Source organism: Amphiura filiformis, chromosome 19 (assembly GCF_039555335.1).
Source record: "Amphiura filiformis chromosome 19, Afil_fr2py, whole genome shotgun sequence".
NCBI classification, from domain to species: domain Eukaryota; kingdom Metazoa; phylum Echinodermata; class Ophiuroidea; order Amphilepidida; family Amphiuridae; genus Amphiura; species Amphiura filiformis.
In genome coordinates, this window is record NC_092646.1 from 14,704,028 (window position 1) to 14,730,222 (window position 26,195).

General features: G+C 35.2%; 1 protein-coding gene across 2 annotated transcripts in view; it reads left to right on the top strand.

The window, feature by feature from the left end:
- Nucleotides 1-250: 250 nt before the first annotated feature.
- LOC140140962 (glutamate receptor ionotropic, kainate 2-like) overlaps nucleotides 251-26,195 on the top strand; it is a 200,583-nt gene continuing 174,638 nt past the window's right edge. Inside the window, exon 1 of one of the 2 annotated variants that reach the window (XM_072162730.1) lies at nucleotides 251-1,046. In XM_072162730.1, coding sequence (XP_072018831.1) covers nucleotides 941-1,046 — 106 coding nt within the window. In that variant the 5' untranslated portion in view covers nucleotides 251-940. The remainder of the gene's footprint in view (nucleotides 1,047-26,195) is intronic. The other variant, XM_072162729.1, reaches the window with a different exon arrangement.

Genomic DNA, 26,195 nt, shown 5'->3' on the forward strand with positions numbered 1-26,195 from the left:
TCCCATTGGTCGGAATACAAGGCAAATCTGGGTTGCACCGTTATCAATCAAAACCTTAATCTATTCCGTTTCACATTTTGCGTTATCTGTCCGCTAAAGCAGAACTAATGACTTGCTTAATATTGAACCACATCCATGCATTAGATATGGTAATTTATCAGGGTGACTTTATTTTGCATTGTAGAGATATCTAAGACGCTACTGTTATTACCTATCTACCTCTGATGCTGTGGCAGGCCTCTTTTACAGTGGAAAGTATGCGTTGTTCGTCGCCAACCACAGGATGACTAATTATCGTACTCCTAGGGGGTCCTATGTACGTACTGTCATTCGCGTTAGTTATCGGTCTGCGATGATCAAAAGATGAAGTAGTGAAAATGCCCTCACTCGCACATATCACAAACGAACAGACACCCAACTCTTGGGTAAACTACGTCTACTAATTTGTGTTCATCACTTATTTTTCGTCCTGATACAGGAATAATTGTGTGTACAACACCTACCCTGGGGCCGGAACGTTTACAAGCCTTTCTACCTTAGCTGACTGATATACCCACCATGGATGATGCCAGTTCACCGTGATCAAGAAACGTTTAAACCTAGTTTTCTGCTCCGTGTAAAAATATTAATAACCAATCTAGATGATGATGAGGATGAGGATGATACTGATGAATATTGGTTTTGGTATCATAGGCATGACATGTTGAAAATTCGTGAAAAGGAGAAACTACGATTCGGAGAAGGGTAAAGAGTTAATTACCCATTGTTTTGCTGGATGGATGGAATTATATCTACTATAGCAATATTGTATAAACCAATGTACAAATGAAAGCGGATTTATTCCCATTAATAGTAGATGATGATTTGTGGAACACTAAACGATTGAAGTTTGTTAAATCATTGTTGTGGCAGAGGAATAGAACAAGTACATCATCCAAAAATGGATATCTTGAGAATTTTACTCGCCGCTTGGTTTTTATGTTTCCGAACTCTACTATTGGTACATTCACAAACCAGTGGGCAAAAAGTGGATACAATGAAAATAGGTAAGTAAAGTAACTGTATGCGTTATTTTGTCTTTCTGTTTGTTTAAGTGCCGTTAGAATCAGACGTCAATATAGCATTATATCGCTTATAACTCAAAAATCGATTTACAATTGTGACTTTTTTTGGCCCGAGGTGTCGATCGCACTTTTTAACATGTTTAATGTAAAGAGAAAAATGTTTCGTGCAAGATTTTTTTCTTGTAAACTTTTTTTGTTTATTTCGACTAAGAATTAGCCTACTTGTTTTTTATTAACAAGTACGGCGAAGTTCACATGTTAATCGGAAAAAGTAATTAATAGGACGTCTATACAAAGACCCAAATTTCTTTGCCACAGAAACGTGACTCTAATCTTTGACACCAAAGCGTGACTCCAATCTTCGTCCTTTAATACTCTAATCTGAGTACTTTATAATACTCTAATCTGAGTACTTTTATACTCTATTCTGAGTACTTTAATACTCTTATCTGAGAATTGTAATACTCCCCCTTATATCCAGTTGCGGAACAGGCTTTTGATGAGTACACACATATTAGCAGAAGTACAAGTCTAATCAAATCAAACTCAAATTCGCGTCCTTTAATATTCTAATCTGAGTATTGTAATACTCCCCCTTATATCCAGTTGCTGAACAGGTTTTTGATGAGTACACACATATAAGCAGTAGTACAAGTCTAATCAAATCAAACTCTAATCTATACGTCTTTCAATACTTCAATCTGAGTACTGTAATACTCTCCATTATATCCAGTTGCTGAACAGGCTTTTGATGAGTATACACATATAGTCTAATCAAATCAAAATTTTAACCTGCGTCCTTACATACTCTAATCTGAGAAACTCTCCCTTATATCCAGTTGCTGAACATGCTTTTGATGAGTACACACATACATAAGTCTAATCTCTAATCAAAACTTCGGTCATTTACAGTGACATATGTGTACGTTTCACTTTCTTAAATCGTCCTTGTCCTTTGTATTATTATCCTGAGTAAATGTTAAAGAAAATGATCCAAAATACAGGTATTGATAAAGTCCATATTTAGCATACATCATGCAAGCATTACTGAATTGAAACGCATACGAAAATCCTGAATACTCATGCTGGAGTAACACATCCCTGACGCTAAGACGTGCATAATACTCTTCGCTTCTCTGATAGAATCTCAAATCACTGTGCCAAATTATAACTTCATAAACCTCGCATGCATACATAGTAATAATACATTATGATATTGAAATCGAATGTGTTCTCAGTAGACGGCATCAATATGTACATAGATTATAAAACTGTCACCATCTTTCATTCAATTTTATAAGTTTAATTTATTCGCAGCAACAAGTCCACGACAGCTGAACCCCCTATCTATATCTTTGCCATATCGTCTATGAATCTGAATTGAGTCGAATAGAAATACGTGGTATATCCTTGTTATTATTTAATATGCAACAGAAACAAAACTCTGTAGCATCTTCATGGCTACATCTTGTCCTTATACCCAGAGACACGTACAGTTTGCCAGACCGTCGTTGAAGCACAAGAGGCACTGAAGTGGCCATATTAAAAAACTTAATTTAAATTACCATTTTCTTAAGTAAAAGAAATCATGATTATTTAGTTCATGATTGGAAATATGGCTAAAATTCAATAAAATCTTTAAAACGGATATAGACAAAAATTAATCGACCTTTAACCATGCATGAATCAATAGGCTGACCCAGTCTGTTCTTAATAGCATGATGCTGAATTGCAAGGCCACCTTTGGCGCAGCCAAGTGCAGTGCCACAGTACTCACGCATTCCGTAAGCATCTTTCATACGGCGAGCAAAATCACACTTGGCTTGAGGAAAAGATACAACATATGGGGATCCGTTTATATATACACTTTTCCAACTCATGCATGCATTATGATCACGACCATGTGTTACAAAATACAAACACACCTGCATTTACATCGAACATTTTGATAACAAACAGGATATAACCAAAGCAAATAGTTGCAATTTGATTATTAATCTACTTTTGCGAGTTTCGACCTATCACATACGACTGTATCATGTAGCAATACGTTGCGTGTAGCAAGTTACTTAAGTGCAATTCATCTTTGCTATAGGTGTAAATACTTCCTCGATAATCGATACAAGCAACAAAAAGGTGCACTATCGGTTTAGAGTCGTATGTCAATAAACAAGATTGATATATAAAAGACATAGTGATATAGGAAAACGAATGGTAAATAAATGCGATAACTTTTATTTGATTTTATTTCACTTTACAAATGGCGTGTTTGTATTCGACGTGCTCCTCAAGGCTCCCACTCAAAGGAAGCAATGGTTACATAGGGGCACTGGTTAAACTGTGACTCTTTTTGTAACCCCCTAGAAGACTTGAAAAGTTACCTACTTATCCCACTACTTATCCGATTGGGGTATTCCAGTTGAAATCCATACACCCCCTATGGAAGACATGACATTAATCTTCTACACAAGGAGTGTAGATTTCAAATGGAGTCACCCATTCAGGTAACTCTATCTGAAAATCCCACTCCCTGTGTGGGAGGTTAAGGATATGTCTTCCATAGGGGTGGGTGATTTCAACTGGAATAACCTATTATGCGTGGGAAGATGGGTAGATTGTGATAGAATGACGTTCTGCAACAAATACTGCAACAACAAAACAACATGTTCTCATAAAATGAGCGGAAAGTCGCAAGGGCAGAAAAGGAGAGATGGTTCTTTGAACATATGAGAAAACAATAGAATACAATATAATTCTTTTTTGAACAAGTTATACTTATAATATATGATCTAGAGATTATGAGTCGGGCCATAACTGAAAAATAAAGATGTGTAACTTTTAGTTATATTTCCTACTTTCCTTTCCTATATAATTTACATACAAATTAGTAGTACAGAATACTTGTACATAATTATTCCTTTAATAGAGATAAAATAACTTCATACACTGGTATAAACATAAAAGTTTCACACCAATGCATAAATTCTTACAGAATAAAATTTCTTAAAATAGCAAATTTTGAACACGGCTAAAATTCATTGCAACTAGGAGACTAAATATCAATTTAAATAATAAGATCGTATGTTGTTATTTATAGAAATACATTATTTTATTATAGGTGATTAATATAGAGAACAATCAGTTCGTCATTGAATATGTCATCTTCATATTGAAGAATCAATTTTCTTTAACGATGATGAAGAATCTCTCCTTGCTTTATTTTAATACTTGAATAATTAATTAGTGTTTGATACTCAAGAGAGTACTCTGCAAGGTTAGTTTGTTTTCACTTTTCTGCGTCACTTCATTCCAATACATAATGACCTCCGACGACTTCTAGCTTGTGCTCTTGTAGATGTGATTGTCCCTTATCGGCTCCTGCTAATGACCGCCTGCTGGAGATCCTCTGACGCCTTCTGCATTTACGCTCTTAAAGCTTCATAGTCTTGTTTTTATATTTGATCTATCTTGTTGTTATTCTGATTTTTTGTTTTAGATGCCGTTATTTCATGATTGTCTTTGCACATGTATCTAAAGCTGGATGTATACCTGATCGCTTTAAAGTTGGCCAAAACCAACAAAAATATAACAACATAACAAACAAATAAAAGTTGCGCGCTCAGTGTGCAAAAACAACGTTAAGTATATGCCCTTACATTCAGCATAAATCTAAATCTAAACAAATACTCAATAAAATGGAAAAACTTTGTCATTATAAAAAATATGGGATAGTTAATTTACTTCGGTGTTCAATATTTGCTAAACTTTTGCCAACAAACAACAACAAAATAAACAAATAAAAGTCGCACACCCAGTATGCAAAAACAACGTTAAGTAATAATACGTGTAAGTACTATTACATTTAGTATAAATCTAAATCTTAACAAATACTCAATAAAGGGTAAAAACTTTGTCATTATAACAAAATGGGATAGCTAATTTACTTCGGGGTTCAATAATCAGTATTTTGCATCGATTTATTGATCTTTAATTTGTCGTCATATTTTTATGACTTAATGCTCAAATCATTATATACTTCCTTATAATCGTTATAACAATATTTGATGTCATTCTCCAACATGAATAATTAATCAGTATGCCTTACATCTACAATACCATTCGCAAGGTTGGCTTAACATAGACTACGTCACTTGCTTCCAATAGATAATGACCTTGGACACATTGTTATCTAGATTCTTGAAGCACTTGTACTATCCATTCAATTCCCACCTGTGGTTCCATGACTCTTTGCGTTAAATAAACTTGATACTTCTTTACCTTGCCGATGAAAATAACTAAAATGACATCGCGGTGATCTAGGCTTTATTCCACGCCGCCATCGTAGCACGTATTTGAGTTTAGTCATGAACGCAAAAATAATGAACTCAAAGAGCTTTTTGTTTCAGAATACGTGCCTTTGATTTATATAGAGTAACATCTCGCGTGTTAATATTCATAAGTAAATACATTATGCGTGTTCGTGTGACATACATGTATATAATCATTGAGCAGCAATTGCCTCATTCATAGTGGCTGAGTTCAAAAACTTCTATTCAACATTCATAGCTCAAAGTTGACCTCGAGTTGCGGAGGATGTGTTTTTAATGCCCAACACATGGAAAGGTCATTCTATGAATGTAGAAATCTATTGGGGTTAAGAAACTGTGACGTGAAACATGGCATGTTTGAGGTCCTAGTGAATTCCATCCAGCCAGTATCAAACTTACAGGGTTCTTTAAACTTGTGAATAAATGCCCGTGTCACTTACCCTATATTCTATAATATATGGGTTACGAACATCTATAAACGTGAATAACCACTTCAGATAAAGGTATATTTTATTCATACATTTTCTTATTTGTATATTTATATACTTTTTAAGGCATTCTGTGAACTTATGTTTTATACAACTTAACTCATTGTGAACTGAATTTTACCCATACTATATTTATAATGAGCTATTGCAAGTGAAAACCATGACCCCTGTGGAAGACATGGCTTCAATCTCCCATACAGGGGTGTAGACTTCAAATGAAGCCACATATTCGGTAACCATTGAAATCCGCACTCCCCTTGTGAAAGATTTAGGTCATGTCTTCAACCATAGGGGTGTATGGATTTCATCTGAAATAGCCCATTGCGCTGCACATTTTCCAAAGGCGCCAAAGCGCAAAAAGCAACATAAAAAGAACAACAAAGTGAGCATATTGCTAACGCAGATTCTATCCTGATTGTACGGCACTTGGTGTATTATCTCTTTTGCTTAAAACACGGCACTGTGTTTCTACTTTTCAGTCATATGGGTTTTCTGATAACAATACTAGAATATAGAATCATTACAATCCCATTCAATCATCGAAAAATATATGAAGAAATTAGTTAATCATGACCATGTATTTGCTCTTGCGTTTCTCAATGCTTATTTCTAGGCCATGTGTTCTTCCGAAGTGGAACAACATGTGTACTGTGCAGCTTTACACGTTTGCTTTATCTGTGCTAACGTATGCAAATGTCTTTCCTTAGTGGGTATGTCAGAGTTGATTAATGTAAACAATGTTATTTTATGTTTGCTCCTATGTAACACTGTCTTCCAGCCGGATGACACGATGTGTTGCTGGCCTGGTAATAAGGCAAGTAATTTCCTTTGTTCCCATAACCAAATGTTTATAAGCTCTGGAATCTGCGCGACCGTGAATTGAATTTCCTTTACCATCAGTACATCACGCTTACATTAGCCTCAAAACGTATGCCCGTATTGCCATGATTGCTGGGGTTATAATTGAAGGAATTCTTAGTGTGGGTACGTAACAGAATAACAATACCAAAGTTCTCAGAACTGCCTCTTAATTCATTATAAAATGACAGAATTAATATATTTATACTAGTCCCATCACCTGTGACCCACAATGCGTGTGGTTTTTAAAGTAATAATAATTTGCAATGACAATTTCCCAGACATTTGAATTCAGAGTCCTAATTGAGATCACGATATCAGCAGGGAAGAGCTATGAAGTTGTACTTAATAAATCGGGTCACAGAGCGTGGTAGGGTCATATCAAATCCTGTGTACTTAAAGCAACAGATTTGTTTTTCGCATCGTCTAGATAGTTAAAACAGTTTCAATAATTGTATTATCCTTTGATATGTTAGCGGATGGCATATATCCATTTCTAGTGCTTTTTATGGCTTTATAGCGATTTCCCACATAGGATATAAATTTATCTTTGGTGTTAAATGTAAATCTATATAGTATTGAATTTAGTAATACGACAACGCAACATTTGCTGTAAACAGGAACTAGCCCTTAAAGTTAAATAAAATGGACTATTCCATTTAAAATCCACACTATCCCTGTGGAAGATTTTGGAAATACCTACCACAAAGGGAGTATGAATTTTAAACAGAATGAACACTTAAGAAGCTCAATTTGAAACTCACCTTCCCTCAGTGGAAGATTCAGGTTAAATCTTTCTCAGAGGGTGTTTGAATTTCAGATGGAGCCACCCAATATGTTCATTTGAAATTCATACTATGGAAGATATTTCCAAAATCTTCTGCAGGGGTAGTGTAGATTTTAAATGGAATAGCCCAATTATATCGATCAATTGATATCAACATCAATAATATTGAAAAGTTAAGATATTAAACTTGGATGATAGTATTCTGCCTTGCCACGACAAAAGGACACAACTGTGAGGAAGCTTAAATTTATGGCAACTAGGAGACTGAAAATCAGTTTAAAAAATGAAATCATTATAAGTAATACAGATTTTATATAGGCCATTAATTTAGATTTAAATCAGTTCTTCATTGAATATGTCATCGTCATTTTCTTTGAAGATGATCAAGAATCTCTCCTTGCTTTATTCTAGTTGAATAATTAATCAGTGTTTGATACTCAAGAGAGTCTCTGCAAGGTTAGTTTGTTTTCACTTTTCTGCGTGACTTCATTCCAATACATAATGACCTCCGACGACTTCTAGATTGTGCTCTTGTAGATGGTGGATGTCCTTGATGACCTCCAACGCTTTCTGCATTGCTCTCTTGTTAAATATTGATCGTCCTTTTACGCTTCCTGATCCTCATGTAATCTTGTTTAGAATACAGAGTCTTGTTCATATATTTGATCTATTTTCTTGTCATTCTGGTTTTTTGTTTTAGATCCGTTATTTCATAATTTTCTTTGCACTTATTTCTAAAGCTGGATTTACACCCGACCGCTTTAAACGTTGCCCCCAAAAAGCACACTGCACTCTCAGCGTGCAAAAACAATAATAAATAATAAATAATAATAATAATAAACAAGAATCTTTATAGCGCATAAAACAAGGCATCAATGCGCTTTACACATAAAAATGGAGAGTACATTAACATCTAAAATACAAATTACATAAGTAAATTCATCAATTAAAAACCATAATAGCAAGCATGCAAAAGCAAAATATCAAATAAACACAAGCTAAAAAGACCCTATTATATAACTACATTTCATACAAGGTAAAATAGACAAAATGGTATAAACAATCATGTCAGATAAAACAGTTTAAAATTCCGATGAGCAAATGTATAAAACACGGAAATTGCAATAAAGTGCATAATGAAAAAAAGCATATTAGGAGCACACTCAGTTGTTAAATGCTTCATTAAAAAGATGAGTTTTCGGACGCGATTTGAATTTTAGCTGTTGTCTGCAAATTGCGGATAGCAAAAGGAATCCGGTTCTAAAGTCTTGGTGCAGCGACTGAAAAACAACGTCAAGTACTCAATAAAACTATATAGAAAGTGACATCCAATTGAGAGTAAACGAATTTGGCCATACCAAACAATTGGGGGGGTAAAGGTGTTCAATAATAAGTATTTAGTATGGATTTATTGATCTTTAATTTGTCGTTATATTTTTATGACCTGATGAAATCATTATTATTTCCTTACAATATTTGTTATTCTGTAAGATTTTGAATAATTAATCACTATACTTTACATCTAGAATAATATCCGCAAGGTTGGTTTAACATAGACTGCGTCACTTGCTTCGAGTAGATAATGACCTTGGACACATTGTTATCTGGATTCTTGAAGCACTTGTACTATCCATTCTATTCCCACCTGTGGTTCCATGACTCTTTGCGTTAAATAAACTTGATACTTCTTTACCCTGCCGATGTAAATAACTAAAATGACATCGCGGTGATCCAGGCTTTATTCCACACCGCCATCGTAGCAAGTATTTGAGTTTAGTCATGAACGCAAAATAATGAACTCAAAGAGCTTTTTGTTTCAGAAAACGTGCCTTTGATTTATATAGAGTAACATCACGCGTGTTAATATTCATAAGTAAATACATTATGCGTGTTCGTGTGACATAATATAATCATTGAGCAACAACTACATCATCCATAATGGCTGAGTTCAAATACTTCTATTCAACATTCATAGCTCAAAGTTTACCTCGAGTTGTGGAGTATGAGTTTTTATGCCCCAACATATGGAAAGGTCATTCTATGAATGTAGAAATCTATTGGGGTTAAGAAACTGTGACGTGAAGCATGGCATATTTGAGGTCCTCGTGAATTCCATCCAGCCAGTATCAAACTTACAGGGTTCTTTAAACTTGTGAATAAATGCCCGTGTCACTTACCCTATATTCTATAATATATGGGTTACGAACATCTATAAACGTGAATAACCACTTCAGATAAAGGTATATTTTATTCATACATTTTCTTATTTGTATATTTATATACTTTTTAAGGCATTCTGTGAACTTACGTTTTATACAACTTAACTCATTGTGAACTGAATTTTACCCATACTATATTTATAATGAGCTATTGCAAGTGAAAACCATGACCCCTGTGGAAGACATGGCTTCAATCTCCCATACAGGGGTGTAGACTTCAAATGAAGCCACATATTCGGTAACCATTGAAATCCGCACTCCCCTTGTGAAAGATTTAGGTCATGTCTTCAACCATAGGGGTGTATGGATTTCATCTGAAATAGCCCATTGCGCTGCACATTTTCCAAAGGCGCCAAAGCGCAAAAAGCAACATAAAAAGAACAACAAAGTGAGCATATTGCTAACGCAGATTCTATCCTGATTGTACGGCACTTGGTGTATATCTCTTTTGCTTAAAACACGGCACTGTGTTTCTACTTTTCAGTCATATGGGTTTTCTGATAACAATACTAGAATATAGAATCATTACAATCCCATTCAATCATCGAAAAATATATGAAGAAATTAGTTAATCATGACCATGTATTTGCTCTTGCGTTTCTCAATGCTTATTTCTAGGCCATGTGTTCTTCCGAAGTGGAACAACATGTGTACTGTGCAGCCTTACACGTTTGCTTTATCTGTGCAAACGTATGCAAATGTCTTTTCTTAGTGGGTATGTCAGAGTTGATTAATGTAAACAATGTTATTTTATGTTTGCTCCTATGTAACACTGTCTTCCAGCCGGATGGCACGATGTGTTGCTGGCCTGGTAATAAGGCAAGTAATTTCCTTTGTTCCCATAACCAAATGTTTATAAGCTCTGGAATCTGCGCGACCGTGAATTGAATTTCCTTTACCATCAGTACATCACGCTTACATTAGCCTCAAAACGTATATGCCTGTATTGCCATGATTGCTGGGGTTATAATTGAAGGAATTCTTAGGGTGGGTACGTAACAGAATAACAATACCAAAGTTCTCAGAACTGCCTCTTAATTCATTATAAAATGACAGAATTAATATATTTATACTAGTCCCATCACTTGTGACCCACAATGCGTGTGGTTTTTAAAGTAATAATAATTTGCAATGACAATTTCCCAGACATTTGAATTCAGAGTCCTAATTGAGATCACGATATCAGCAGGGAAGAGCTATGAAGTTGTACTTAATAAATCGGGTCACAGAGCGTGGTAGGGTCATATCAAATCCTGTGTACTTAAAGCAACAGATTTGTTTTTCGCATCGTTCTAGATAGTTAAAACAGTTTCAATAATTGTATTATCCTTTCATATGTGAGCGGATGGCATATATCTATTCCAGTGCTTTTTATAGCACATAGATGGCTTTATAGCGATTGCCCACATAGGATATAAATTTATCTTTGGTAGTAAATGTAAATCTATATAGTATTGAATTTAGTAATACGACAACGCAACATTTGCTGTAAACAGGAACTAGCCCTTAAAGTTAAATAAAATGGGCTATTCCATTTAAAATCCACACTACCCTGTGGAAGATTTTGGAAATACCTACCACAAAGGGAGTATGAATTTTAAACAGAATGAACACTTAAGAAGCTCAATTTGAAACTCACCCTCCCTCAATGGAAGATTCAGGTTGAATCTTTCTCAGAGGGTGTATAAAATTCAGATGAAGCCATCTAATAATTATGTTCATTCCATTTGGAATTCATACTCCTCCTGTGAAGATATTTCCAAAATCTTCCATAGGGGTAGTGTGTGGATTTTGAATGGAATAGCCCAATTATATCGATCAATACCGTATGTTATATCAACATTAACAATATTAAAAAGTTAGGATATTAAACTTGGATGATACTATACTGCCTTGCCATGACAAAAGGACACAGCTGAAAATGTACTGAATATTTACTAAATTTACTATATATTGAACAGGAAGCTAAAATTTGTGGCAACTAGGAGACTGAAAATTAGTTTAAAAATGAAATCATTATTTGACAATAAGTAATACAGATTTTATACAGGCGATTAATTTAGAGTTAAATCAGTTCGTCATTGAATATGTCATCATCATTTTCTTTGAAGATGATCAAGAATCTCTCCTTGCTTTATTTTAGTTGAATAATTAATTAGTGTTTGATACTCAAGAGAGTACTCTGCAAGGTTAGTTTGTTTTCACTTTTCTGCGTCACTTCATTCCAATACCTAATGACCTCCGACGACTTCTAGATTGTGCTCTTGTAGATGTGATTGTCCTTGATGACCTCCAACGCCTTTTGCATTGCTCTCTTGTTAAATGTTGATCGTCCTTTTGCGCTTCCTGATCCTCATTTAATCTGGCTTAAAATACAGAGTCATGTTCATATATTTGATCTATTTTGTTTTCATTCTGTTTTAGTTTTAGATGCTGTTATTCCATAATTTTCTTTGCACTTGTTTCTAAACCTGGATTTATACCCGATCGTTTTAAATGTTGCTCCAAAAGAGCACATGGCACTCTCAGTGTGCTAAAGCAACATCAAGTACTCAATAAAACTAGAAAGTGACATCCAATAAACAAATTTTGCCATACCAAACAATTTGGATAGCTAATTTACTTCGGTGTTCAATAATAAGTATTTAAAATGGATTTATTGATCTTTAATTTGTCGTTATATTTTTATGACCTGATCAAATCATTATTATTTCCTTATAATATTTGATGTTATTCTCTAATATTTTGAATAATTAATTAGCTTACCTTACATCTACAATACCAATCGCAAGGTTGTTTTAACATAGACTGCGTCAATTGCTTTGAACAGATAATGACCTTGGACATATTGTTATCTAGATTCTTAAAGCACTTGTACTATCCATTCAATTCCCACCTCTGGTTCCATGACTCTTTGCGTTAAATAAACTTGATACTTCTTTACCCTGCCGATGAAAATAACTAAAATGACATCGCGGTGATTTAGGCTTTATTCCACGCCGCCATCGTAGTAGCAAGTATTTGAGTTTAGTCATGAACGCCAAAATAATGAACTCAAAGAGCTTTTTGTTTCAGAGAACGTGCCTTTGATTTATATAGAGTAACATCTCGCGTGTTAATATTCATAAGTAAATACATTATGCGTGTTCGTGTGACATATATAATCATTGAGCAACATCTACCTCATCCATAATGGCTGAGTTCAAAAACTTCTATTCAACAATCATAGCTCAAAGTTGACCTCGAGTTCTGGAAGATGAGTTTTTGTGCCCAACACATGGAAAGGTCATTTATGAATGTAGAAATCTTTTGGGGTTAAGAAACTGTGACGTAAAACATGGCATGTTTGAGATCCTCGTGAATTCCATCCAGCCAGTGTCTAACTTCGGGGTTCTTTAATGTTATTAATAAATGCTCGTGTCACTTACCCTATATTCTATAATATATGGGTTACGAACATCTATAAACGTGAATAACCACTTCAGATAAAGGTATATTTTATTCATACATTTTCTTATTTGTATATTTATCGACTTTTTAAAGGCAGTATGTAAACTTGTGTTTTATATAACTTAACTCATTGTGAACTGAATTTAACTCATACTATATTTATAACGAGCTATTCCAGTTGAAATATGACTCCTATGGAAGACAGGACCTCAATCTGCCGCACCGAAGTGTATAATGGAGTCACCTGTTCAGGTAACCCCAATTGAAATTCGCACCCCTTTGTGAAAGATATAGGCAATGTCTTCAACCATAGGGGTGTATGGATTTCAACTGAAATAGCCCAATGCGCTGCGCATTTTCCAAAGGCTTCAAAGAGCAAAAAGCAACATAAAAAGGACAGCAAAGTGATCCTATTGTAAACGCCGATTCTATCTTGACTGTACAGCACTTTATGCGCATCTCTTTTGCTAAAAACATGGCACGGTGCCTCTACTTTTCAGTCATATAAGTTTACTGAAAACAATACTAGAATATAGAATCATTACAATCCCATTCAATCATCGAAAAATATATGAAGAAATGAGTTAATCATGACCATGTATTTGCTCCTGTGTCTCTCAGTGCTTCTTTCTAGGGCATGTGTTCTTCCGAAATAGAACAACATGTGCACTGTGCAGCTTTACAAGTTTGCTTTATCTATGCAAATGCAAATGTCTTTCCTTAGTGGGTATGTCAGAGTTGATTAATGTAAACAATGTTATTTTATGTTTGCTCCTATGTAACACTGTCTTCCAGCCGAATGACACGATGTGTTGCTGGCCTGGTAATAAGGCAAGTAATTTCCTTTGTTCCCATAACCAAATGTTCATAAGCTCTGGAATCTGCGCGACCGTGAATTGAATTTCGTTTACCATCAGTACATCACGCTTACATTATAGCCTCAAAACGTACATGCTCGTATTGCCATGATTGCTGGGGTTATACTTGAAGGAATTCTTAGGGTGGGTACGTAACAGAATAACTATATCAAAGTTCTCAGAACTGCCTTTTAATTCATTATATGATGACAAAATTAATATATTTATATACTAGCCCATCACCTGTGACCCACAATGCGTGTGGTATCTAAAGTAATTATAATTTGCAATGACAATTTCCCAGACATTTCAATTCAGAGTCCTAATTGAGATCACGCTGTCAGCAGGGAAGAGCTAAGAAGTTGCACTCAATAAATCGGGTCACAGAGCGTGGTAGGGTCATATTAAATCCTGTTGCATCGTCTAGATAGTTAAAACAGTTGCAATAATTGCGTTATCCTTTGATGTGTTTGCGGACGGCATATCCATCTCTAGTGCTCTTTATAGCACATAGATTTGACTGGATATTTAGCGATTTCCCACTTGGGATATAAATTTATCTTTGGCAGTAAATGTAAATCTATAAATTATTGAGTTCAGTCGGACAACAACGCGACCTTTGCTGTAAACAGGAACTAGTATTTATTCCAATTCCAATGATACCTCACGCTTTATTTTCCTGGCTAGGATTAGGACTATGTTCACTGGAGAAGTATGAAAACTAGCCCTACAGCCCTGTTACATTGATTTTTCAAAGTAAAATGCTAGCACCTATTACAATGCATCTAAAGGTCCAGGAAAATTAATGAGGTTTCGCTGGAGCTGGAATAGATAATAGACTTGTTAAAGTCGAATAAAATTATATCGATCATTTGAGATCAACATGAATAATATCATGGAAATAAGAATGTTTTTAACTACAACAAGTTGCCGGTTTTATTCTAGCTCTGACACCAATCTTTCAGAAAAAACATGTACATCGTTTCGTGCAATAACAACCTTTCCCTGTCATTAATAGTTAACTTGTCTAGTTCCTAAACTGTGGTAGCGATCCTTTTTAGGGATAGCGGCCTCTTCTTTAGGGTCGCAAGACTTGCTGGATACAAAATAGTAGAAAATATACATTTCCTTTATTAAAGTGCAGGGACTATCGTATTGGTCATGTCAATCTAGCATTAACATTTCAAATTTTCGCATGATTCGCACGAATTTGTCATGGAAACTCATTCTGGGAGCCGGCCATCGAGACGACATGGAAATTATGCCCCTTTGGAAATTTTGCCCTGTAGTACGCCGCTGATAAGTTTTGGTAAGTAACAGCCTTTGTATTATGCTGTGAGTTGCGCCATATTTTACTTGGGTCACGGGAAAAACAGTTAGGGATGCCATGGACTTCTGAACAATTATGCTGATTAAGTATTCTGATTAATTATTTATCATGTTCGTCCATAAATATCTGGGATAAAACCCGTTTTATTTGCAATAAAAGGAAGAATAATAAACTTTAATGTGATATTATCAACATCAAAAAGATAGCTATCAGATAATAGTTCATAACATTTCCAACATTTTATTTACAAGCTATAAATGTCATTTCAAATAGGAAATAGGACATATAATTATTGCATTATACAGAGCTGCAAAAACCTCGGCTTTCACTAGGACCCCAAATATCCCCATATTTTACGACTCGGTTCCGTAACCCCAATAGATGTCTACGCTCATAAAATGACCTTTCCATGTGCTGAGTACTAAAAATCATCCTCCACAACTGAGTTCAACTTTGGTGCCATGATTGGTGAATGCAACTTATTGAACTAAGCCGCCGGGAAGGATGTCGTTGTGGCTTATAGTGTTTGTTGCTAGTCAGATCACAACTACGTTATTACTGTATCTTTGGGGACTCTAATATACCACACATTGTAAGATGGTAATTTTCTTTCGATTATTTTGCTTTCATTTGACAAATGCAACCTGGGAGTTTAAGCTGTCACTTTGTCTGCTGCAAATTGTCAATGATGCACATTACATGCAATTCATAAACCAAGCTGCAGTTGATAGGTAGTTATAGTAGTATTCACACGGTACTCAGTGCGCCATTTCGTACATTAGCTAATCAATCCACATGTCTCAAATAAAAGTTCAATATCTGCTCTGTTTATTTCCAGTAGTTTACTTGGCAGTGCACTGATTCAAAAATTATCTTCCAAATTGAAAAGGGAGTAACTGCTCTGTTATTTAGTTGTTCCAGAGCAAATGTGATTCACTTCCCACAATGCATTTCGTCATTTTCAGTTTCATGTGCTTGTAGGCTGTTCAGTTCAACATGGGTTTTTAGTAACAAAAAGTACCTCAATGAACAGAGCATATCCTAATCTTGCAAAATATGGTACATCATTGACTAACGTATAATCTCGTAATAGGAGTGTCATGTGATTACATGAGATAATGTAACATGTTGTAAAGGATTCTGGGAAGGGTCAGATATCTCTTCTGCTGGTTTTGTTTTGAAAGATCAAACGGATTCAGTCTTTACGTGAGAGAGCATAGTTAGACACCGTTTTGTGGAAGAAAATTTGCGCTGATACGTTACATATCATAAACAATTGTTATTTTCCTATCCTACTGTGATATTTCAAATATTGAAATTAAACTTTCTTTCCTAGGTAGGTCGAACCGTCAAATTAAAAGTGAGATATAGTCCATCTGGCAAAACACAATGATTTATATTCTTTTTCTTTAATTCAGAAATTTTAGTGTTTCATGTTTATAATCCAACGATAATGTTTAAAATTTAATAAGATATTGTTTGTAATGAACATTAAACAAGTCATATTATTCCACAGTATCACTACACAGAACCCCTTTATTTTAATCTATCTGGAATTATCAGATTACTTTATCCCTAATATTACGAAAGGGGCCTCTAAGGTTTAATGCTCTACGTGCAAGCCATAACCTTCAACATAAAAAGTCCAGATATTTTCTCAAAATATCAAGAGCTATCTTAAGAACCACTGAACCAATAATAGGCTTGCTTGTACTCATTTTAATGCATTTTTCATGTGGATTCCAAATATGGTCCCGACAATTTACAATTCTGAAATTTTTGAATTAACAAAAATGAAATTTGTCGTCTGCATTCGACGCCCGCGTGGAGAGAGTTAATCCGGCATAAAAATGTGTGTGTTTGCGCCCAAATGACTTACGCTAATCGTAGTGCCATTCTTTGCGCTCATATAAGTGATAACGTTGTTACCCCTGCACCTCACCTTACTCGGTCGTAGGGTCAACCATCAAAAAATTACCATAGACTAGAGGGTGGGAGTGAGACCCACCGTAAGTTTCTAGAATAAAATCCATGAAGGTGGTGATGTCATCTTTCTATCTCCTTTATTGTTTTCCTCTCTGTTTTCAGTCCTTGGTTACATTTGCAGCCTTTCTTTTATATTAGTCCCAATTGGATCTAAATGAAAAATTACAATTGAGACGTATTTTTGTTTTCTGGTCAGATGTTGTTGTTGTCCATATTCTAATGAGCAAACGATGCACAATATTATTTAAACGTAGCTAGTCGAAAGTTATTCATTACATGGCAAAATAAATGACTGTTTTTATAATCTGAATTATGCAGTAAGTTATAAAATATAAACTTTGATTATTTCACTCATCGAAGTCATGCATGAACTGTACGATCTCTCAGGCTTTCAAAATGGTGTCTCATGATGTGACAGATCCCATACAACTACAAACCTACTCTGTATATGGTGCAATGCTTAGAATACTCACCAGTAATTTTATAATACACTTGACCTACATTTAGTACTCAAGAACTTATAACCTTGTTTATTGATAAACAAAGGGGACTATATCAATCATACATTGGTTAATAAATGAAAACAAAATTAGGTTATGCGTGTCAGTGAGATCAATCGTGATGCCAACACTTTAATACGGCAAGGCGACTTATTACACCGTAATTTTCTTCTCTAGCATGTCTACTCTCGCTGGAACGCCAGTTTCCAGAAATCTTGTGAAGCTTCACTGTGGACCACAATGGCCTCATCCTAATGGCGTAGTTCGATAACCTCAATTAAACAGTCATAGTAAATAATTTGACCTCAAGTTGCAGAGTATGAGTTTTTGTACCCAAATTGTCAAAGGTCATCCAATGAATGTGCAAATGTATTGGGGTTAAATAACTGTGCCCTGATAGATGGGCATGTTGTGGATCCTAGTGCTTGCTTTTGGTCACTAGTCAACCATCACTAGTTTTAATACTCATCAAGTGCAGTGAACTACTAAAACATCTGTTTCAGCACACCATCATCTGTGTCATCCTGTCCTCCCAGTCCTCCTGTCAATGCAGTTTGATTTATTTTCTTTCATCAAATCGCAGCTAGGAGTATAATAAAATAAGAATGTCAGTTTCACACGGCATTTGAAGTTATATACTGGAAGAAACAAAATATAATACTTGAAAAATGTAAAATGCATAAAATCTTTTGGATGATGATTTTGAAAGGTTAAACACATATTGTGAGAATATAAGGAAATTTTGGTTTGTGCTTGTTGTTGCTGATTTTTTGTTTTCTTTATCACTTGATCATAACCCTGAAATTAATTGAACTCTGATATTTCAATTTTGCTCTGTTAAGGTTGCTAATCCACCATAAACATGATAAACTTATATCCTCATCCACGAGTATTTAAGTTTGTAGAACAATGAACCAATAATGGCTGCTGAGAATGCTTTTTTAGTATATACTGTAGTATTATCAAATACATGGTGTTGTGTGGTAAATGTCGAATTGATCTCTCACACCAATGGTCTCCACCAGGGGTTTCAAATGAAACAATGGGTGTCAAATATTGCAATACGCCCAACTGTTCCCCTAGTCACAAGTAAAAGGTCCATTGTCACATCGCGTAGTTCAGGGGTTATACAGCATGTACAGTAAACATAGGTCAAATGTCAATTACTTGTTGCAGCGAGGTCATGCATCCCTGATTGGGCTATTCTATTTGAAATCCTTACACCCGTATGGGAGACATGACATTAATCTTCTATACAGGGATTGTGGATTTCGGGGTTATACTGAAAGGGTGACTCTATTTTAACTCTACAACCCCTGTGTGGGAGGTTAAGGTCATGCCTTCCATAGGGGGTTTATGGATTTCAAATGAAATAGTCCATTTAACTGAAACTTGCCTGAAATACCAACATGATTTGTTCAGTTCAGTTTTATTTTATCCAAACATAAAAAATAAAAAAACCCTCATAAATATGTTTGATATAATGCCCACGTTCTTGTTTAGATTAACCCCATGAGAACTACCTGCCGATTGGCCAAAAAGAAGTTTCCATTATCAATTGGACCAATCAGCAACATTGTTAGAATAATTTCACCACACAAAAAAATTGGGATGAATTATTTGCAAAGCTCCATTCTGATTGGTGCTTAAAATGAAGATATCATGTAATTGACCAATCAGAGGCCATGTAAGATCGGCAGGTAGTGCTTAATGATTAATGTATAAGCAATCAACAAAACATTGGTGCCGTGTGCATCAAACAGAACATGTACTATTGATTCAAGAAACCAAATAACACAACATGCTCATCTATCAGGAGAACAGTTCTTAAACCCCAATACATTTGTACATTCATTGAATGACCTTTGAAGATTTGGGTACAAAAACTCATACTCTGCAACTTGAGGTCAAATTTTGCACTATGATTATGTAATTGAGATTATTGGACTGTGCCATTGGGATGAGGCTCTTGTGGTCCATAGTGTAAATATATTCATGACTGCATTACGTCGTCTCCACTGTATAGAAAATGTGCTATGACAGTTGAAATCCATATATACACCCCCCTTATGAAAGACATGACTTTAATCTCCCACACTAAGCATGCTAGGGCTGTAATTTCAAAATAGTGTTTCCCATTCAAGTAACGCCATTTGAAATGCACACTCCATGTGTAGATTTGGGTCATGTTTTCCATAGGGGGTGTATAGATTTCAACCGAAATAGTCTAATATAAGATGAAAATTGACCATTCGTTGTGCTAGCTGTTTTCACCTGGAGACAGCTAGCCATGTCTCAAGCACTTTCACTATGAACCACAATGGTCTCATCTCAATGACATTGTTCAATAACCTCAATAAAACAATCATAGTGCAAAATTTGACCTGAAATTGAAGAGTATGAGTTTTTGTACCCCAATTTTCAAAGGTCATTCAATGAATGCATAAATGCATTGGGGTTAAAGAAATGTGTCCTGATAAATGAGCAAGTTGTGGATCCTAGTGCTAGCTGTTTACACCTGGAGACAGCCACGTCTCAAGCACTTTTGTTTTTATGCCTGCGTTATGTAATACGATCTCTACAGTAAAATCATTATAGTATCAATACACCAGACCGCTTAAAACTTGAAAAACGATATCATATTCTGGTCGATGCCAAGTCCGTCTGAGTGTTCAATACACATTTTACTATGGATGGTTTAAGAGGTAGCCCTGAAGAAAAATGATGCCTGTGACTTGAAGACACGTGGACTAGCATTTCCGTTATCAATAGCGTACCTTGACAGCAGTTAAAAGCTTCTGACCGGTTAAAAGGCAAAATCGACCAACAACAACCCTTAGTGTATAACATTTATAGGATAGGCTACAACTTTATCCGTTCAAATACATTGCAATGTCTTTCTTTTACAACAAATGCACCATGAAAAGGTTTCCTGATCCTTCTTATCCTCTGCTTTTTTCAATTGGCTATTCCAGTTGAAATCCATACACCCCTGTGGGAGATATGGTCTTAATCTCCCACACATGGGATATAGATTTCAAATTTAGGGAGCCCCCCCCAATTCACATTCCCTGTGTGGAAGTTTAAGGTCATGTCTTCCATAGAGGGTGTATGGATTTCGACTGGAATAGCCAATTGAAAAACACATAGGGTAAGAAGGATCAGGAAACCGTTTCATGGTGCATTTGTTGTAAAAGAAAGACATTACAATGTATTTGAACAGATAAAGTTGTAGCCTATCCAATAAATGCTAGACATAGATATAGATTTCAAATTTAGGGAACCTCCCATTGGAAATTCACACTCCCTGTGTGTAAGTTTCAGGTCATATCTTCCATAGAGGGTGTATGGATTTCAACTGGAATAGCCCATTTATTCCCATATCAATTGCAATTTTGAAAAAAGCAAACATTATAATATCAAAAATAACGTAAGAATATATAGCCGGCGGCTTGTGCAACTTTACCAATTACACCTTCCGACATGTTAGACGCATTTTATCAAGTGTTAATAAATTTCTTTGGTGATCTACAGTATCCATGTATTCTATGTATCCAGACTGTTTAGTAATTACTCATCTTGATCTATTCTTTGCACGTTGAATATTCCCAGTACCCAGGGGCGGCTGGAATTCAAACTAAAAAATACGTTGTATAGCAGCTCTGTTGAAAACGCTGGTGTGACAAGCAATGCATAATATGCCACGTATTGTGCCCGATTCGTTCTGGAAATAAATAAATAATTTCTATTTCATATTGTTTCAAGAAAATTCGATTTGAATCAATTATGTCATTGAAAGTACTCTGAAATTATTTTACAAAAGTATACATTCTGAGATATGTGGATACGTTACTATGTCTTACCCGAGACTAATGTGCAATTTATGCCTGCATTTACAATATCAGGAAGAGATAGACACTTATTCCGCAACTTAATAGCAAATTCATATGTGCTAGCATTAATGATTGGAATACATGATTAGGAAAATCCTGGCATTATGTGTTTTGTTTGATTGGAGTATATTACGTACATATCAATATATGATATATGAAATAATATGAGTAGTGTTTTGCTTATTACAAGTACGCTTTCAGGCTTTCCTCTATGAATAGACATAAAAAAAAAACTTGACTTACGACTTGTTTTTGTATCACATGAAACCCACTTATTTCATTACCATATATCGTTGACGTTTTTTCACATTGAGTTTAAACATGAAGATGAGTACTTTAATACTTCATGGGGGCACCTCGACACTGAGATACTTCCATAGCTAGCAGCGTCACAGCGCATGGTACCAACATTATGTTAAGTCGTGCTGAATGATCACATGAAACATATTTAGTCATAGGAAGGTATTTGAATCGCCAAAAATATTTTAAGTCATCAAAATAACAAAAAGTGAAATACATCGTTTTTTACATTGAGTTAAAATATGAAGATGGCTTGCATAGTACTGTATGGGGGGTATCTCGACACTGAGAGACTTCCGTTCCGTAGCTAGCAGTGCCATAGTGTATAATACAAAGTACTAACATTATGTTAACCCGAGCTAAATGATCGCATGAAACATATTTAGTTATAGGAAGGTATTTGAATTGCCAACAATATTTTAAGTCATCAAAATAACAAAAAGTGAAATATATCGTTTTTTACATTAAGTTAAAACATGAAGATGGCTTGATACAACACTGTATGGGGTATCTCGACACTGAGAGATTCCGTAGCTAGCAGCGTCATAGCGTATGGTACAATGTAACATGTTAACCCGAGTTAAATGTTCGAATGAAACATATTTAGCTATAGGAAGGTATCTGAATTGCCAAAAATGTTTACGTCATCAAAAAAAAATTAAAACAAAGTGCACACACAACTGTATAAGTAAACGAGAAGTACATACACAATGTCTGGCATCTGGCAATGCAATATCTGACACTAGTGTAGACTTTGCTTGCACCGAACTACCCCCGTTATATCGCCATAAATGAATAATGTCAAACTTATCGGTTAACTTTTGAACTAGATTTCTAATGCTGTAATTAACTTCGTGACCAAAATAATTAATTTCGACTTAATATTGTTCCATGAAATTTTGAATTCAATTTTAATCAATCATGCCAAGAAAATTACTGAAAAATTACAGTTTCCCAAAATAAATACATTCTGAGATGTGTGGATACTTAACTATGTCTTACTGAGTCTAATGTACAATTTATGCCTGCATTTACAATGCTAAGGTAGAGATTAACAATTATTCCACACTTAATAGCAAATTCATATTATGTGCTCGCATTAATGATTAGAATACATAAATAGAATAAATCTGGTTTTGTGTATTTTGTTTGCTTGGAGTGCATTGTACGTATATCAATTGTGATACAAAAAATAACATGAATAATGAATATTTAATTATCATGCTTTCAGCTTTTCCACTTATGATATAGACATAAAACCCCGAGTTAAGATTTTTCTTGTATTATTTCACACCCACTTATTTCCTTAACACATATCGTTGACAAGATTTTCACATTGAGTTTAGATATAAATATGAGTTGTTACACTACTTTATGTAGGTACCTCGACACAGAGCATGCTGAAAGGCTTCCGTAGCTAGCAGCGTCATAGTGTTTGGTACCAACTTATTTCAGTTATAGGAAGGTGTTTGAACTGCCTGAAATAAATAGTCTTCATACACACACACCCCCACCCCCACCCAACCACTACCCACTATACACATAACTTTGTATGTAAGTAAGGAGATGTATATCCACAATGTCTGAGGTCTGACAATGTCTAACACTAATTTGTAAACTTTCCATTCTCCGAACTGCCCCATTATATCGTCATAAATGAATAATGTCCCACTCATCGGTTAACTTTTGAACTAGCTTTCTAATGCTGTAATTTGTTTCGTGACAGAAATAATTAATTTCGACTTAACATTGTTCTAGGAAAATGTCAACTCAAATTTAATCAATCGTGGCAGAGAAATTACTCAGATATTTAAGTTTCCCAAAAAATTTACATTCCGAGATGTGTGGATACTATGTCTTACCGAGACTAATGTACAATTTGTGCCTGCATTTAAAATCCAGGTTTAAAATGCTAAGGTAGGGATTAACAATTATTCCACACTTAATAGCAAATTCATATGTGCGCGCATTAATGATAAGAATACATAAGTAGAACAAATCTGGTCTTGTGTGTTTTATTTGCTAGGAGTGCATTGTACGTATATCAATATGTGATACATAAAATAACATGAATAATTAATATTTAGTTATTACGCTTTCAGGTTTTCCACTTATGACAGACATAAAACCCTAACTTAACGTTTTTTCTTGTATTATTTCACACCCACTTATTTCCTTAACACATATCGTTGACAAGATTTTCACATTGAGTTAAGATATAAAGATGAGTTGTTCTACTACTTTATGTAGGTACCTCGACACTGAGCATGCTGAAAGGCTTCCGTAGCTGGCAGCGTTATAGCGTATGGTACCAACATTATGCTAAGCCGTGCTAAATGATGGCATCAAATATATTTAGTTGTAGGAATCGTTTGGATTGTCAAAAATATTTTAAGTCATCAAGAAAACAGAAAGTGAAAATACAAAGTATTCATACTTACATATTGAGGGTTGAGAGCCAGAAAGCCTCAACTCACAATCACCTGCTCCCACAAAATGAGCATAAAGTCGCCAGGGCACTATAGACGATACAGTCCTTTAATCATGACAAAGTGCAATAGAAAACAAAAGACATTGTGGAGGAAATTTTGATTTTTGAAGACCAAAGCAAGGAGCCAACTTTATGCTCATTTCGTAAGAGCTGGACGTAGTAAGTTGCAAATAACATGTCTGAAATATGCAGTTCGGAGACTTTCCAGTCTCCGAACTGCACCTAGTTATATCGCCATAAATGAATAATGAAAATTACTCGGTTGACTTTTGAACTAGTATTTCTTGCTGATGTCAGCTTTAAGCATTGCACAAAAAACATTTACTTCAACTTCATATCCCCATACACTTTACACATCCACCCCACCACACACCCCCACCACAAACATCCCCACACCCCGCTCACACCTCCCCAACAACATACATAATCGTCTCACTATAAACGCATATTTCAAACTCTTGAAAAAGATGGAAATGTATTACGAAACCATTTTCATAAACGAAAATAAAATCTTGTAAAGTTCAAGATTTGACAAACCGACTTCCTGATGACACATTAAAGATCTGAAGGTGTTTTTAAATTTCATATTTCCCAATTTCTTAAGTGTTTCTATATATACTTAATGCATCACGTATGACCTTTTCATGTGTATAAGACATCGCCTTTGAATCAAATAACACTGAAGTCGTAAAACCATTACAAAATACTCTTGTAATCAAATCCCATGATGTGTAAGTGATGTTTGTACACCATCCACATCGCTTTGTCACACTCAAGTGGAATAAAACCCAAAATGATTTCTAGAATATTTCTCACCTTTTAGTTCATGCCATTAACCATGCCCATGTTTAAAATAATATTCTCGCGACCGAAAATTCACTCGTTGAAAAGTCATGTTTGAACACATTTATGGCGCTGTGTTACCGCGTAATAATGTTTAGTATTATTAATTGTATATGCCATTAAAGTACTGGTGTAAAAAACGGAATCGTCGTCAGGTTGTCACGTCGCATGGATAGGGTTAAATCCCATCCACGCAACAGGAAGCTTGTGAAGATCTTGTAGCTGTCATTCGGTCATTTTCTATGCTGAGAACACTGCGTTTTTCTCGCACTATTTGACATGGGAGTACACGTTCTTCAGTGCAAGCGTGACTAGGTACCCCAATGCTGTTAATAATTTGTGCATTGGAAACCTTAACCAATTCTTTGATGTCTTTCTTGCATATTAAACATTAAGAACTGAACCAAACTGCAAGAGCTAAGCATGTTTGTAAATTGTAATTATTTACCAAATATGTTACTCTTTTGTTATAAGAAGGTCAATGGTATTTTGACAATGATATATCATCAGGTTCAACATAAAATAATCTGCCGCTCCGGTGCTCAACACAGTAGTTCCATGTAGGTACCTCAATAGAGCGCTATAGTGCATATTTCCGCCTGGTCTCACGTCAGTTGTCGACTTGCTCGACGAAAGCTTGTTCCACAGAAATCGAAGACAGCCACACAAGTACTTGTTATTCTAAGGCTTTGAATTTCAGAGCTAGTGGATAAAGTGCTTTTAACTTGAAGCGAAAGTTGTTTGATATCGAACTCCATTTGGAGGGCCTATATACACACACTGTGGATGGCAAAATCAAAA